General features: G+C 37.7%; 1 protein-coding gene across 1 annotated transcript; it reads right to left on the reverse strand.

Annotated features, from left to right (window-relative positions):
• Nucleotides 1-4,069: 4,069 nt before the first annotated feature.
• ldlrad2 (low density lipoprotein receptor class A domain containing 2) lies at nt 4,070-15,984 on the reverse strand. Its single transcript, XM_030134329.1, is given in 7 exon segments — nt 4,070-4,371; nt 6,546-6,683; nt 8,239-8,388; nt 10,081-10,180; nt 10,182-10,567; nt 15,693-15,801; nt 15,937-15,984. Coding segments are annotated over 7 exon segments (1,233 nt in total).
• Between the last annotated feature and the right edge of the window lie 826 nt (nt 15,985-16,810).

Consider the following 16,810-nt stretch of genomic DNA (forward strand, 5'->3'; position numbering starts at 1 on the left):
TTCCTCATTTTTGTTTACTTTCACATTGTTGATTATTTTGTTAAATTGTTTGTACATATTTTTGTCTATTTTTAATTTATGACTGTTATAATTTTATTGATGATTTGTTCAATTCCTGTCCATTTTGTTTTATTTTTCATTTATTTTGTTAATTATTCATCATTTTTATATATTTATTTATTTTTTTGTTCTTATTCTTAATTCTTTTTTAGGGAGTTTGCCCATTTTTGTTTATTTTAGTCACTTTGTTGTTTATTTTGTCAAATGTTTTGTACATATTTTTAAAAATTTTGCTCATGTTGATTGTTTTGATGAGTTTATATCTATTTTTGTTCTTTTTTTTGTCAATCATTTTCCAATATTTGGTAATTTTGGTAACATTTTGTCCTCCACTTTGCCTACTTTTATTTATTCTTGCTTGTATTCTCCATAACCTTTCTGATTTCCTCTTGTGTCTCTGTAGAGCATAAAGATGGACTTAAACAAATACTGTGTTTCCGTCATCCGGTTGCCAGCCAACATCACCATTCATCAACATCTTAATATCGAAATCTCAACTTCAACTTTTTTTTACTTTATTTAACAGGGACAGTGCAGATTGATGAACATCTGCATATTTGCAACACAAGATGTTAAATTCATTTACATCCATAGTCCCTCAACAGGTCACAAAAAACACAACATTAAAGCAATAATATAGAAATCTGAACAAAGCGGACAGTCCATAATACAACAGGTCAACATATCTGGCTCACCTTCAGAGTGAGTGGTGTTTGTCTTACTGTTTTTAATGAGATGAGTTCTGCTATTTTACATCTATGCATGATTCTCGATGGATCTTGACGTGTTTTCATCCTCGGTTTTCGGTTAATAGAAGCCATCAGATAAACATGAACACCCTTTTATTTAGAAAGTGCTTCAACTAATCAGACAACTGTCTTTTCAGCACCGGTCAGTGTGATCCAGAATGAAAACATTACAAAAACTACTAGCAGACATGGAAATTTACCAGTTTCATGGTTCAATTAGATTCAGTTTGCATCGCAATGAAATGACAAATTTCCAAATTCAGTTCTCCATTCAGAAAACACCTGTAAATGACCCACCAGCTTCATCCAGGAAACATGAAAATAACAAACTTAAAACCAGTCGTATGAGGCGTTTAGAATAATATCGTCATAAGTGGTTCTTGTATGACAGTACATATGATATGAGCAGCAGAACGCTGTAAAAACCAGGCAAACCTGTGCAACATTTAGTGACATCTAGTGGTGAAGTTGCAGATTGTATCAAACTGAATTTGAACAAAAACACTGAAATCCGTCATCAGAGTCAGTGTTTCTGTTGTGGTTTGTGTTATTTAAGCAAATATTCCTCATATTCCTGTCATTTTGGTGCCACCATGTTTCTACCACAGCTCAGCAGACTTCCTCCTCTTCTTTTTTTGTTTTAACCAAATAACAATTTCTAAGACTGAACAGTGAAGACAGTGCAAAATTGTCAAAAATCTGCAGTTCCATGAATGTCCACTAGAAGGTTCAGATAAATAATAATAATTAAAAAAAAAAAAACAGTTTTAGTCACTGGACTTAATTTCCCTCCATGACATCTGTACAGGAGATGAATTAATATTTAACTCACCTGTTCAGATGAATATTAAGGCTAAAATTCTGCATAAATAAGTGAATGGCCACAGTGATTGACAGCTAGCATTAGCTTGGCTAATGAATTAGACATTCAGAGCCCTGGTTCATTGAATAAAACTTATTTTTTTAAGCTTATTTTAACTTATAACTTAACTTAACTATAACTTACTTTAACTTATTATTGTTTTATTTTTTCTGATTGTGACATGAAGTTTACTGAAGATTCAGTCCAATAACCAGAGGAACTTAGCATGTTAGCATTAATTTGTATTGAATTCTATCGTCTGTCAGTTAGCCACTAATTAGCTCAGGTAGCTGTTAGTGTGTACATTTATACTGTTAATAACACAACTGTATGTGTTAGCATTTATTAAGAAAATGACCTGATGGGGTTAATATGACACTGGTAGTGGATGTGGATGGGATTTATTATTATGCTGTTTGTAGATGGGGTGGGGTTTATATGATGCTGTTCATGGATGTAGACGGAGTTTATTATGACACTGTCAGTGGATGTGGGTGTGGTTTATTATGAGAAAGTAGGTAGATAGGATGGGGTTTACATGCCGCTGTTAGTGGATATGGGCAGGGTTTATTATGACGCTGTTAGTGGATGTGGGTGGGGTTTATTATGAAGTTGTCAGTGGATGTGGGCGGGGTTTTCAGTTGCAGTTCCACTACATATGGAACGCCAGTGGTTTTACATCAGGTTCAGTTCTGTCATCGGCTACCTATGAGTTAATATCCTCTTCACCAAAAAGACCTAAACAGACTAAATAAACGAGGGATATCTGTATTTTTTGCATCTGAGGTTGGGGTGGGGGTTCAGTTGTTTGTAATCTGTAACTTTACCACTAGATGTCACTAAACATCAGATTCTGAACCTTTAAACCAGCCTTAACATATGTTTACAAATGACCACAAACAGGTGAAAACAGTTCAACAGCTCTGAAACTGAACTTAAATCTGACTATAAACCTCCTGTTACACACTGATGGAGGAGGGATTAAAGCATAACACACAGGATGTTGTTGTAAAGGTCCAGAGGTCCATGTGTGGAACGTCTCCAGGGGAGAACAGCTGTGGTTGCAGAGTCGGGGGTGTTTCCTCAGCTTGTGTCTGGGTTAAAACTTTTGGTGAAAACGCTCTTGCCTCCTTACAGAAAACTGGACTGTGAGCAGGTCCACACAGAAGAATCACATCTAAAAAGTACTACAGATGAAACAGACCAAACAGGCTTCTTCACAAAAAAGAGGAAACAATTAACACTCAACACTAATTGTTTCCATTCAGCTGTTTGTTTGTATTATCAAAAATTGCTAAATTATCGCAAAATTTTGACACTTTGAGGTGTACAAATCTGGATAAACGCATGAATGAGGTGAATGTAAACAGCGGAAACAGTCACTGAATTAACAAGAAACAAACAAAAATGACTTTACAGATGGAAACAGCAGCAAAATATGACCATGTATCAAGAAAATGATGTCAGAAAAAAGCTTTGAAAACATGGCAGAGTCTAAACCATTGTTCTCTGATCTAGACCAGAAACACTAAAACCAGTGTGTAAATGATAAAAGTTGTGTTTCTGTCAATGGACGTCCGAGTGTTTTATGTGTTTTCGCTTTCTAAATGAAGACAGGCAGTTTGTGGGGGCTCATCCGGGATCAGTGACCTGATCAAACCTTCTGAGTCACTGAATAAGAGGTTTTAATCCTGAAGATCTGAGGTTCTTTTCTACAAGGAAGTAGATGTAAGTATACTCTGTCTGTTGGGTTAAAAAGGTCACATTTAGTGTAACACTGCATTTGACCTTTGACCTGTTAGATGGTTAAAGGGTTGAAATACTGAACGAGAAGCTAAAAACTGCTTCAAATGTCAGACAAAGACTTTGAAAACATGAAAGAGTCTGAACCATTGTTCTCTGATCTAGACCAAAAACAATAAAATTAAAACCAGATTCAGGTTTTATTTATAGATTTTAAACATATAAGTCATATTTCTGTCAATGGACATTCAAGTGTTGTATGTGTTTTTAAGGCAGGCAGTTTGTGGGGGCTCGTCTGGGATCAGTGATCTGATCAAACCTTCGAGTCACTGAATAAGATCCAGGTTTTGACGTCAGCCACTTCAGGTCATGTGTTACTGAATAAAGAACCATGATGCTGAACCAGTTTTATAAAAATTCAGTGAAACATTGGATCAAACCTGGATGTAAACCAGCCTCCTGTCTGTTTCAAAACCTCTTCCAATCAGTTCAGTTCTATGAGTCTCAATTCTACATTTCCATACATTCATTGTCCCTGTCCGTGTTCTTTACCCTGCATCACCTTCTCTTCAGAATCGTCTCGTGAAGACGCCGCCGTTGATTCGTTTAAAGCCAACAGTTCATCCATGTCTGAGTCCGTCGCTGTTGTCTTGATCTACACAGCGGCGGTCGTCTCATTGTCTTCAGCGTGGTTGGTGGTGGCGGTTTCCGTGGCGGTCCCATTGACCGGGGCATGCGGCGTGACTTTGGCAAGGCGATGTTCTTTGCTGTGGGCACAGCTTCGGGCACAGAGCTGACAGGAAGCGCATGCCGAGTTACAACACGGTAGAAACCGACAAATGCTGAGGCGCCACAGGAACCAGCCCGGTGACCAGCAGCACCAGCACAGCACGCCACCGCCCGCCAACACGCCCAGGACCACGTAGAGGACAAAGAGGGACAAGGACGCCGCCGAGTCTGGGGGAGGAGCAACCGACACATACACTGATAATCAATATGGACAATGATTGATCAGGGAACATCATCAGATTTAACAGTTTTATATTTCATGGAGAACTAAACAAAGATGAATGAAAACCACATTTCCACATCAGAATGAACATGTTTTAGTCAAATATTAGACTAGATTAGATTAGATTCATTTAGATTACATTAGTTTAGATGAGACTAGATTAGATTAGATTACATTAGTTCAGATTATACTAGATTAGTTTATATTATATTATATTATATTAAAAATAAGAAGCTAGAACATGGACACAGAATGATCTAAAAAACTAAAATGTTTGAGCACATGGAAAGTAGTTCAAACTTTATTTCTATAAAATCATACATTTTATAGTTGTTTCTTATCAAAATATGATAAAAATTCACATCAGTTTTTTTTTACCTTTTACTATAACACACTTTTTTAAGCATTTATTACATATAATAATGAAAATTATTGAAAAAAATATGCAAAAGAATTTGTAAAAAAAAAAAAAAAAAAAAAGACATTTTCTGACACGTTTATTGCTAAGACAGCATAAATAAATCTAAGTCTGTTGTAATGGAAGTCATTAAAGGGTTAATTCTGAAATGCACCACAGGTCAACCTCTAGTGTACAGAGTTCATCCTTGTCTCTAACTGTAAAAGTATAAAACCAGAGTCAAACAAAGGTGACAAGGCATCTGCTTTGACTGGTCTCTCAGTCGTAAAATGTAGATTTGATCGTGGTTGTCAGCAGGTGTGGGATAAAAACAGCTGCTGGACGCTTCACTGCTCCTTTAAGTTCGTTATTGTGCAGTAAATTAGCTTTGGGTTTGGGCTCAGAACGACTGGAACCCACAACTGTTTAAATTTGAACTTCTAGGAATGGGACGAGTTCAGCCAAAGCCAACATGGCCGCCGTCTGTCCGTCGACGGACCGGACCGGTCCGGGCCCATTCAGGCCAGCCTGAGCTAATAAACAGCTGGTTTGGACAGACGTGGATCCCCTAAATCCCCCCCCCCTCTCCAGTCGAGGAGTCACTGCAGAAGAATGTCTCTTTTCTCAGGCTCAGACTTGGCTCGCTCTTAAAAGCCTTCAGGAGTTGACGACTTGGCTCCGACCGCCGCCGCTCGCACCTCCAAAGGACGCTCTCCGCTGTGAGAATCCATCACCATTTATTGGTTTACGAGTCTTTATCTGAAATTAACAACTCAATGGTCACTTCCATTGGTTTTATGCCCGGTCATCGAGTCACTTTGCATCCGAATGGAATGAGTTCATCTGTTTACGATCGACAGAAACCACCAAACACACACAGGTTCAAATACACTGTTTACAGCAGCTGAAAACACACTGAAGAGAACCAGGGTGACGGCGATGCCAGGAAACAACCTAATGGAACTGAGAGCTGACGGTCAGGTGGTCAGCATCTTTGGAAATACATCTGTTATTTGATGTGGGAATCAACACATGCAGCTTTATTATGTATAATGTACTGATCTGAACTGATCTGGCTATTATATTTATTCATTTTGCTGCTTATTTATATTTATTTTTGTCCATTTTCTTACTTATTTTGTTCAGGTTTTCATTAATTTTGTCTCTTTTTTTTTTTTTTTTTTACTGATTTTGTAGCGTTTTTTTTTTAATTCTTACACATTTTGATGCTGATGTTTGTCCATTTTTCTTTATTTTCTTACATTTAAAAAAAAACAAAACAAATTCAACAAATTGATTCATTTTGTTAATTATCCATCTATAATTCTGATATTTTTCTGTTTATATGATTTTGTTGTTTGGCTCATTTTGTTGATTATTTAGTAAATTTTTCCTCATTTGGTTGATTATTTTTTTCCTTTTTGGTTAATTTCTTATCATTTTATGAATTATTTAATTCTCTCTTTATTCATATATTGCATTATTGCCTTGCATTTTTTGTTGATCATTTTTTCCTTTTTGTTAATTTCTGTTTATTTTGTTGATTGTTTTGTTCCTTTATTTTGTGGGTTTTTTCCTGTTTTGTATATTGTAATGAATTACTTGTATTATTTTGTTAATTTTTCATCATTTTGTGAAATATTTCATGATTTTTTACACCTACACCTCTAAAACCTCCAAAGTCTGCTTTGTGTCCTAGTTGCTATGGCGACGGTCACTCACCGGTGATGGACTCATGACTGGGGGAGCTGTCCGGAACACCACAGTTGCGGTGGGTGGGTATGGCCGCTGTGGGCGGGTCCACAAAGGGCGGAGGCGGGGTCGCGATCGGTGGGGGGGTGTCAGGAGGTAACAGTTCACCTGCTGAAGTCGGACACACACTGGTTAAGTACAAATAAAAGCACAACAAGTATCACAATGATCGGTCACAGTTTCACTGATCAACAGCTCCTACTGATTAAAAAGTGGGAAACAGAACCAGTCATTTAATGATGCGTTTGTGGGTCTTTTACAGCTAATGTGTGTGATGATGTAAACCAGGGGCGTCAAACTCATGTTAGTTCAGGTTCCACATTCAGCTTAATATGATCTGAAATGGGCTGAACCAGCAAAATAATAGAAAAATAACCTATAAATATTGACAATTCCAATTTTTCTCTTTGTTTCTGAGTGAAAAAGTTAAGATGTCTACATTTACAAACATTCCTTTCACAAAAAACAATGAATCAATTGAACCAGCTGAGAATAAGTGCAATTTTACCAATATTCTGCTGCAGTTTATCATCTACACATGTACATTACATTTTACAGATCACAGTGGATCTACAAATGCACAAAACATTTAGGAACAGGCAGAACAATTTTGCAGTTTGGATTAGTCATTATTTTTGAGTTATTCTGCTATTATTTTACTAGTCTGACCCACTTGTGATCACATTGGCCCAAAATGAGTTCGACACCCTTGATTGTTAATATCTTCAGTGTAATTTTTGCACTTTGCAAATTCAACCCATGGACCAGATTGGAATCCTTGGCAGGCCGGTTTTGGCTCCCCTGATGTAAAATGTTTTTCTGTGTCAATTCAAAATAAACTGAAGTATTTCTGCAAACTACCAGTCACATGGTAGAAACCCAAAGCATTTAGCCTGAAAAAATCCCCAACATTAGTGACAGTGAAAGACTCGAATAAAACCTGAGAATTAACACTTGTACAACCAAAAAGGTTGTAGATGTCATAAAAAACATACATATTTTGGCCACAGGAAAGTGTAAACTAATGGAAACATTGATGTTGGACAATTAAAGATACTGGATTTTTGGTAAAAAAAAAAAAAAAGAGTCTCGTTTATGTCATAATTGTTAACATAAATACCTGCATTCAACAAATTCAATTTGGTGAAAATTGGCAGATACTGTGTTTTAGAGGAACTTATGCTGCGTTTCCATGACGTGGTACTTGACTCGACTTGACTTGACTCGACTCGACTTGACTTGACTCGACTCGGGTACCAGATACTATTTCTGGAGACCATTTCCATGACAGGATATTACTGACTTTAGAGTACCTGGACGTCATAGCAATGCTGTGCGTAACTTCCATGACGTCTGCTCAGAGTTACTGATAAACTCATTTGTTGCATGTTGCCCCATTAAGTTCACACTGAATCTTTTCATCAGCCACCAAAGACAAAAATGTCTGAACCTCCTCGACCGACTGCGGTGTAGTTTTGTCATCATGGATTAGCCTACCGGTATATTTACTACAAAATCTTTGTTTGCCTTTATTTATAAAATGCTGCCTGCTTTCACTGATAAAATGGTGTTTCATCATCATATCAGTCAAATTCTCAAACCGTAAACTGCCATTTGCAGATTTGAATGTTGTTGATAAACCCCGCCCCCTGTGACCTCTGACCTTTGCAGCCAGTCGTCAGGTTTTCCTCCAGGTCACTTCCGTCACCACAGTTGTCGATGCCCTTGTCGTCACACACTAAACTGAGGGGGATGCACTTCCCATTCCTGCAGGTGAAGTACGGCTCAGTGCGGCACTCTGATTGGTTGAAGCCTGGAGGGAAACATGACCACGGTGAACGGAGTTTTACAACCACAAAATATGAAGCAGTTTAGTCTGAACAAGTACATGTGAAGTAAAACCAGTAGAAATTAACCCATAAAGACCCAGAGATACTTTTGTGTCTGTTCTCAAATATATTTTTTTTAATATTTAATCTTTATTAAGTGATTTATCACCATTTATTACAAATTCATCCTATTTTGTATTTTTCATTGAAAATCATGTCTTTTCCTATATCTAATTCACTGATCATGTAGATGTTCATTAAAGCTCAGTCAATTCAAAGGTTATTATATCAAAACAGAGAAAACTGAAGAAAAAGTGACTTTTTCAGTCAAATCTCTCCTTAACTGAACATAAACCCAGTGTGTCCATCCACTGTCACTGATCCATCTCCATGGGTTTTACTGGTGAATCAATGTTGTAGAAGATGACAGTGTTTCCATGGTAACTACGGAGCCTCTGAATGTCCAAATGGGTCATATCTGATGACCATGAAAAGATGACAAACTGTATTTTACACCAATTATTTATATGTATTGATAGGATTAGTGGATCAACAGGTATTAAACAGTTTACAGTTTAGTTCTGGTCAACAGTGGATGTTTGGATCTTAAAGGGTTAATAACACTTGAACTGCATTTTGGAATCTTTATATGGGATTCATTTCTAAATTTAACAAACACAAACTCAAAAATACACAATGCACCTAGCAACATAATGCATTGTCACAGTTCTGTTTCCCATGTTTGTCTTAACCATTTTCTTACAAAATTTCTTGAGTAATTTGATAGAAACAAAATGCTTGTAATGTCATTTGAGCCACATGATGAGCACATTTGAACAGAACTTGGCATAAACCAGCACTTGATTATAACATTTATGAGAATTTCCTGCACAAACATGGTGTTGGAATCCTATTGTTTTTACTCAGATTTTGTATTCTTCACTATTATTTTTTATAATAGAACTGGTTGTGCAGACTGAACAGAAGACAGTGCAAAGGTGACATGTAGACAAAAATGGAAAAATTTGTCCTCCACAGGGGGGCGCTAGAAGATACAAAAAAGATGACAAACTGCATTTTACACCTATTATTTCCATGTATAATAATAATAATAATAATAATAATAATGGATTAGATTTCTATAGCACCTTTCAAGGCACCCAAAGCACTTTACATTATTGATCCATTATTCATTCACTCTCACATTCCCACCCTGGTGGTGGTAAACTACGTTTGTATCTACAGCTTCCCTGGGGCAGGATGACAGAGGTATGGCTGCCAATATGTGCCAAATGGCCCCGCCTACAACCACCAAACATTCACACACATCCATACACCAGTGTGAGTGACACTGGAGGCAAGGTAGGTGCAAGTGTCTTGCCCAAGGACACAACAACACATGACTAGGACAGAGTGGGATTCAAACTGCCAACCCTTCGGTTATTAGGTATTAATAGGATGAGTGGATCCTCGGGTGTTAAACAGTTACATCAGTTGATAGTTTTGGGTCTTTCAGGGTTAAAGGAGTAGATCTAGTATTTGTGACAAATAAAGAACCTGAAACCTGAAACCTTGGTGGCCAGTTTTGGCCCACAGGTCCTATGTTTGACCCCCCCGTTCTACATAAACATCCACTGGGTTAAACTGTGTGAACTTTGACTTCGTCCATGTTTTACCGAGTCTGAAGGAGGTGAAGTCCCCCACAAAGTCCACCCGGGGCTGGGTCCCCCGGGTCACTAGGCGCAGAGTCAGGTGGTTCCCGGTGGACAGCACTGGCCGGGGGGGGGCTCTTGCCACAGAGGGGGGGGCCGAGGGGGGGTGAGCCACGGTCCCGCCCATCATAGAACTGGACGTAGGAGCCGGCGTGACACGGGTCCCCGGGGCCTTCGCCCGACGTGGGCTCCAATCTGGGGTTGAGGGGGGCGGAACCACGGGGGGACTCTGGGAAGAGTGGGGCAGGGCTTAGAGGGGCCACCCGCAGCAGACTGTAGACCAGGAAGAAGCGGAAGTAGAACTGGACCTTGTCTTTGGGGGAGCTGGCCTGCATGGTCAGGTGGCAGTCGGTCCCCATCGTCACAAAGTAGTACTTCTTGGACTCCTGGTGCGAGTTGACGATCATCCCGTCGCCTCGGATCGTCTGACCGCAGAAGTCCACCACATTGACTGACAACGACACGTTTAAACAAATTAAAAACACACACACACAAGTTCATTCTCCTGTTGGTGCTGATGAAGATCCAGAGTCGGTTCAACGGCAGCTCACTGCTAAACTACACTAAAGTAAACTAAATTAAACTAAACTAAACCAAAGATACATATTCAGGATCTTAAAGGTGAAATATTTAGTGAATCAAACTAAATCCAATAGTTTGTGTTTTTTTCCTGCTTCTTCTTTTTAATATCTGTGTCCTTCAGTCGTATCTGACACATAGTGTAGATGTTTACCTGACATCTTCATATAAAAACTTTAATAAAAGATCAAATAAATAAACTTGGGAAATAGTGACATTTTCAGGAGTTTATTCACTTTTTCCTGATGATGATGTGAGCATTTGTTTTGTTTTTCATCTAAATGACATGAATAACTGCATAAATCTAGGTTTTATAATAAATGAGTGAGTCTGGTCGTGTCTCGTTGTGGACGTGAGGACCAGGATGAGGACAGATGGGAGGGCAGATCCTGGGTTGCAGATCCAGATCCTGTCCCCCACCACCACCCCCCACCCCCAGGCCACAGGCCAAATAATGGGAAAATTTACGACCACCCCTGGAGTTTATTAGCTCCGTTTCCCCGGGAGACAGTTGGACCCTCCCGCTCTGTCCCCCAGGAATGTCCCAGAGCCCGGGAGCCCCTGTTGGTGGGAAACTGATCACCCCCCCACCCCCGCACCACGAGTAAATACAAACCCCAAAGGATGAGGGGGAGAGACGTCCAAAACAGGGGTGAGCAGAGGACGGAGAGTCCCCAGAGGACAATTTAACAGGATCTCTAAACTGAAGAACAGTAAAAGGACAGTAAAGGGACCTTAAAGGGACAGTAAATGGAAAATGAAAGGACCTTAAAGGGACAGTAAAGGGACAACGAAAGGACCTTAAAGGGACAGTAAAGGGACAATGAAAGGACCTTAAAGGGACAGTAAAGGGACAATGAAAGGACATTAAAGGGACAGTGAAGGGACAATGAAGGGACCTTAAAGAGACAGTAAAGGGACAATGAAGGGACCTTAAAGGGACAGTAAAGGGACAATAAAGGGACCTTAAAGAGACAGTAAAGGGACAATGAAAGGACCTTAAAGGGACAGTAAAGGGACAATGAAGGGACCTTAAAGGGACAGTAAAGGGACAATGAAAGGACCTTAAAGGGACAATGGAAGGGCATTAAGGGGACAGTAAAGGGACAATGAAGGGACCTTAAAGGGACAGTAAAGGGACAATGAAGGGACCTTAAAGAGACAGTAAAGGGACAATGAAGGTACACTAAAGGGACAGTAAAGGGACAATGAAGGGACCTTAAAGAGATAGTAAAGGGACAATGAAGGGACCATAAAAGGACGGTAATGGGATGGTAAAGGGACAGTAAATGGACCTTAAAAGAACAGTAAAGGAATGATAAAGGGAAGAGTAAAGGAACAGTAAACGGACCTTAAATGGACAGTAAAAGGGACAGTAAAGGAACAGTAAAAGGATGGTAAATGGAGAGTAAAGGGACCTTAATTAGGTAGTAAAGGGACCTTAAATGGACATTAAAGAGACAATGAAGGGACTGTAAAGGGATTTTAAAGGGACAGTAATGGGACAGTAAAGGCATGGTAAAGGGACAGTAAAGAGACAGTGAAGGGACCTTAAAGGGACAGTAAAGGGATGGTAAAGGGACGGTACAGAGACAGTGAAGGGACCTTAAAGGGACAGTAAAGGGATGGTAAAGGGACTGTACAGAGACCGTGAAGGGGATGGTAAATGGACAGTAAAGAGACAGCAAAGAGAGAACGAAGGGACAGTAAAGGGACCTTAAAGGACAGTAAAGGGATGGTAAAGGAACAGTAAAGAGACAGAGAAGGGACCTTAAAGGGACAGAAAAGGGACATTAAAGGGAGTGTATTTCAGGGTGATATTTAAGGGGAACTAGTGATGGTTTAGTAGAAACAGACCAATTAATCACCATCAAAAGGTCACTGTACAAATTACTGATGGTTAAGATGAGGCTTCTCACCTGGAATCACTGACTTTATACTAAAGCCTTCATGTCCAGACTGATTTCAACGTAAATGGATGAAATACTAACATGTACAAATAGAAAAAAACGATCCCTGAGACAAACAGATGAAAAACGTATACCTATTTCATACACTGAGAGCGACAGGACGTTGTTCTGATCTCCACTGTTTAATGTCAAACTGGTTATGAATGTGGATAATTAACAGTGAACTAACCGTGAACAGGAAGGACACTTTTAGTTCCTCCATGTCCCATTAGAGCAGATAGGCTGTAATACCACCAACGGCCACTAGGGGCTGCTTCCATAGAATGACCAAATCACTAATGTTTTCCTTGGACAAATTGGTCCATCTGTAAGTATTTCCTCCACTAATCAGATCTGTGATTGATTGACAGGTGTGATTGACAGGTGTGATCGAACTTCCTGACCTGTGGTCATTAAGTTACACTAACTAGCTGTAAAATGACTTTGTTGCAGAAAAATTTGATGAATCTCACTGTTTTACAGAATCAGTAGCTAGTGTTTAGCATTAGCTCACCCATCAACTCTTGGGCTCCTGCAGCTCCACCCCTTTTGTCCAAATATGGTCACTTGTGGCTCCACAAAGCCAACCTGGCAACAACTAAATCACAAACTAAAGAGTTCAGAATCCAACAGGTCCCAACAGTCCCTCCACCACTAATTACATTTAGTTAGGGAACAAAATAGAAAAGTCGTTAAAAAAAATGGGTGTGAAAGTCAGATCATGAAAAAAGGAGTTATGATGTAGTTAATGTTCATTATTTCTGATTTGATTCTAATGGTTTAATAGTGTGAACATTAGATTAATGCAACGTCTTTGTTTTTTTTAGAGTTTTAGACTTCAAGGATGTTTCAGATCCTGGCCTTTGTCCCCTTTTGTGCAGCTGAAGAGTCAATTCTTGTACTTTTACTCAGAATCTGGAGGAAATGATGGATGGTATATAAATGACAGAGTCTGTGTGTTCATTAAATCACAGAGAATTAAACTAAACCAGCGAATAAACAGTTAAAACCACAGATGTGACATGTGTGTGTAGAAGAGAACATAATTAATTAACAGTATTATTAGAATAAAAAAGGATTAGATTACATTTTCTATTCTATTCTATTCTATTCTATTCTATTCTATTCTATTCTATTCTTTAATAATAAAGCAGCTGCTGTTTGTGTTAAAAATAAATAGAAGTGGAAATCCAAACTTAACATGTTCTATAAAGTGCTTAAAACAAAAATCATTTTAATTTCAATAACTGTTGACTTCAAAATGTCAAACTTTCTTTATTTTTCTCCAGTTTTTCCACTGTATTTGCTCTGAAACTTTACTAACAAACTATGTCAGTCAGAAAAATGGTTTCATGTTTTAATATGTGTGTAAATTAAAACTTTATGAGTAGAAAACTGTACATTAGCTGAATAGCACCATGAAAGAGACTGTATTAACTTAAACTTGTTAAAAACTCTTTATGTTAATATTTAATAACAGTTTGGACAGAAACAGGCTGAAAAAAGTCAATAAACATTTTAAGAATTACTCAGATTTGACTTGGACTCTTTGATTCTAAAATCCTCTGTACATTAGATTTCATTGTATTTTTTTTATTAATATGTTCATTTTACAGACATGATGCTAAACAGTTGAACTGAACATCCGCTGTGGTACATTTTTACATCATCGTTATCGTTCATACCTTTTATTACGTGATAATAAAGGTTAATCTAATAAATCTGTCTGACCATCATCTGAATCAGAAAACAATCATATTCACATTTAAATATTAGTTTTATGTCTATTTATCTCATTTGTTTCTTCAGTGACGTCAGTCAATCAAATTTAACTTATACTTATTTCATCTTTATCTTACAAAGACTACAGTGATTTTTACAATTAAATGATTATTATTTTCATTATTTTATCATTGTGTTGGAGAAAATTACCAGCTAAATAAACCTAATGACCTGACTATTATTATTGTTGTTGTTATTATTATTATTATTATTATTATTATTATTATTATTAATAATAATAATAATAATAATAATAATATAGGGGTTAGGTCAGTATAATTAATTCTAAAAGTCCTTTAACCCTTTCATGCATGATTTATGAGAACCTTAACCTAGATTTTTTTTTCCTGAGTGTTTTTATTCCTCTTTAGGCATGAAAAAAAAAACAAAACAAAAACTAAACAAAAAACAATGTGATTTAAATTTTTTTCATCAACCTATTTATCATGGAGTTACAAAAATGTCCATTCAGCTGGACACCATGTGTTAAATTTTAAAGGCAAAGAAACATCCATTTACTGATCTACTGTGTGAAAACTATTAAATAAAAACATTTTAATGCTGCTGATTTGATGTTTTCTCACGTTTTATCATACTCTAATACTAGTTATTACTTACTTCATTGAAATAATATGCAAAAAAAAAAACCTTTTAGTTTAAAAAATCCTGTTAATGACAATCTAATAACATTTTGCATTTTTTTGCACTCAAAAATGTTACTGCAGATCAGGATTATCTAGAACAGTAAAGTTACAGTAATGGTATGAATGTCAGTGTATGGTATGATGCGTAAGTGTTCACTGTGTTGGCTGATATGGAACTAAAACAACAAAATCCATGAATATACAAGAGAACAGCTGGAGAATAACGGTCCACTGTAGTGACCACTATGAATGAAAGGGTTAACTTGACTTTTTCATCTTCTTTTGATGAATATTCTCTGTTTCTCAATAAAGTTTTTATTGATTTTCTTCTTGAGAATGTTGCATTTCCTTTTATTTCATTCCAGTTTATTCCTCTATAACATTTATTATTTCTTATTAATTTTCCTCATGATCTCTTTACATTTATCAGAAACATTCACTATATTTTATTCTTTATTCCTCTGCTTAATAAAAGTGTCGCATTTTCACAGAGTTTTGTGCCAAAACAAAGTGAAGTGCGGAAAGTTTTCTCAGTTTAACCCAGACTGACTCATCCACATGTGGGTTATTTATTTATTTATTTTTTAATTTCTTTCAGTTTCTTTCTTTTTTTTTTTCTTACCGGTTTCTATGGCCGAGCTGTGGAGGATCAACAACCACATCAACAGGAGCCTCAACACAGAGGAAGAGGAGGAGGAGGAAGATGAAGATCCACCGTCCCGCTCCATCTCCTGACACCGGACCACAACCACAACACGGTCCGCTCACACGGCGCTGATCTGCGGCGTTCTGACTGCGCACACACCGCACATATCTGCGCAAAAAAAGAAGACGAAGAAGAAATAGAAAAAGAACCAGAACCGGACCTGTGGTGCGTTCACGGCCTCTGCGTCCATCACAAACACCACGCGCATTTTATTCCCGCTGGAAGAAAGGGGTCCTCCTCCTCCGCTGGGGTTCACATGTTACGTCGTCTCCATGGGAACGCGCAGCCAATCAAATGCGGATCAAACCAGCAGGAATGTAAAGCCTGGTCAAACAAGTCCTGGACCAGCATGAGGCTCCGGGACCAGGTTTTAGTCCACATGAGTCTATCGACACGCCCACTGTGGACACGGATGGACATCTGGGGACTTTTTCATCAAATAATTTTATCAAATGAACATGTTTTAACGGACAACACAAAGATATTTACTAAGATTATCATCAATATCACAAAATTTGTATTGAAAAATTAAATCCAACATTGATGCATTTTTAAAGAGTTTAAGATGATGTTGTGAACAAAATAAATCCAATTACACCCAACAATTAGAACCATTTACACTGTGATAATATTGACTGAAAACGCAATGTAAAACAGTCCTTATGTCTGTAGTTTTTCAAGTCCTGATCCATTGTCCTGGACCGGTTCTGAACCCTTAAACACCTATCACTATGCATACTGACTTATAAAATTATTTTTTATTTATATTTAATATTTAATAAGTGATTTATTCCATTTATTCTAATATTATCCTCTGTATTTTGCATTTTTCTGTGTAAGTCCTATATTTTCTATATTTAATTCACTGATCATGTAGATGTTCATTAAAGCTCAGAGTAAATTCAAAGGTAATTATATCTAATCAGAGAAAATTGAAGAAGTGAGTGAAAAACTGTTGGTTTTGTATTTTGTGACCACCATTACATCCTCATGTTGTGGTTCCATCTACTGGATCTAAAAAGTACTGCATCAAC

The sequence above is a fragment of the Sphaeramia orbicularis genome, chromosome 5 (genome assembly GCF_902148855.1).
Source record: "Sphaeramia orbicularis chromosome 5, fSphaOr1.1, whole genome shotgun sequence".
Classification (NCBI taxonomy): Eukaryota; Metazoa; Chordata; class Actinopteri; order Kurtiformes; family Apogonidae; genus Sphaeramia; species Sphaeramia orbicularis.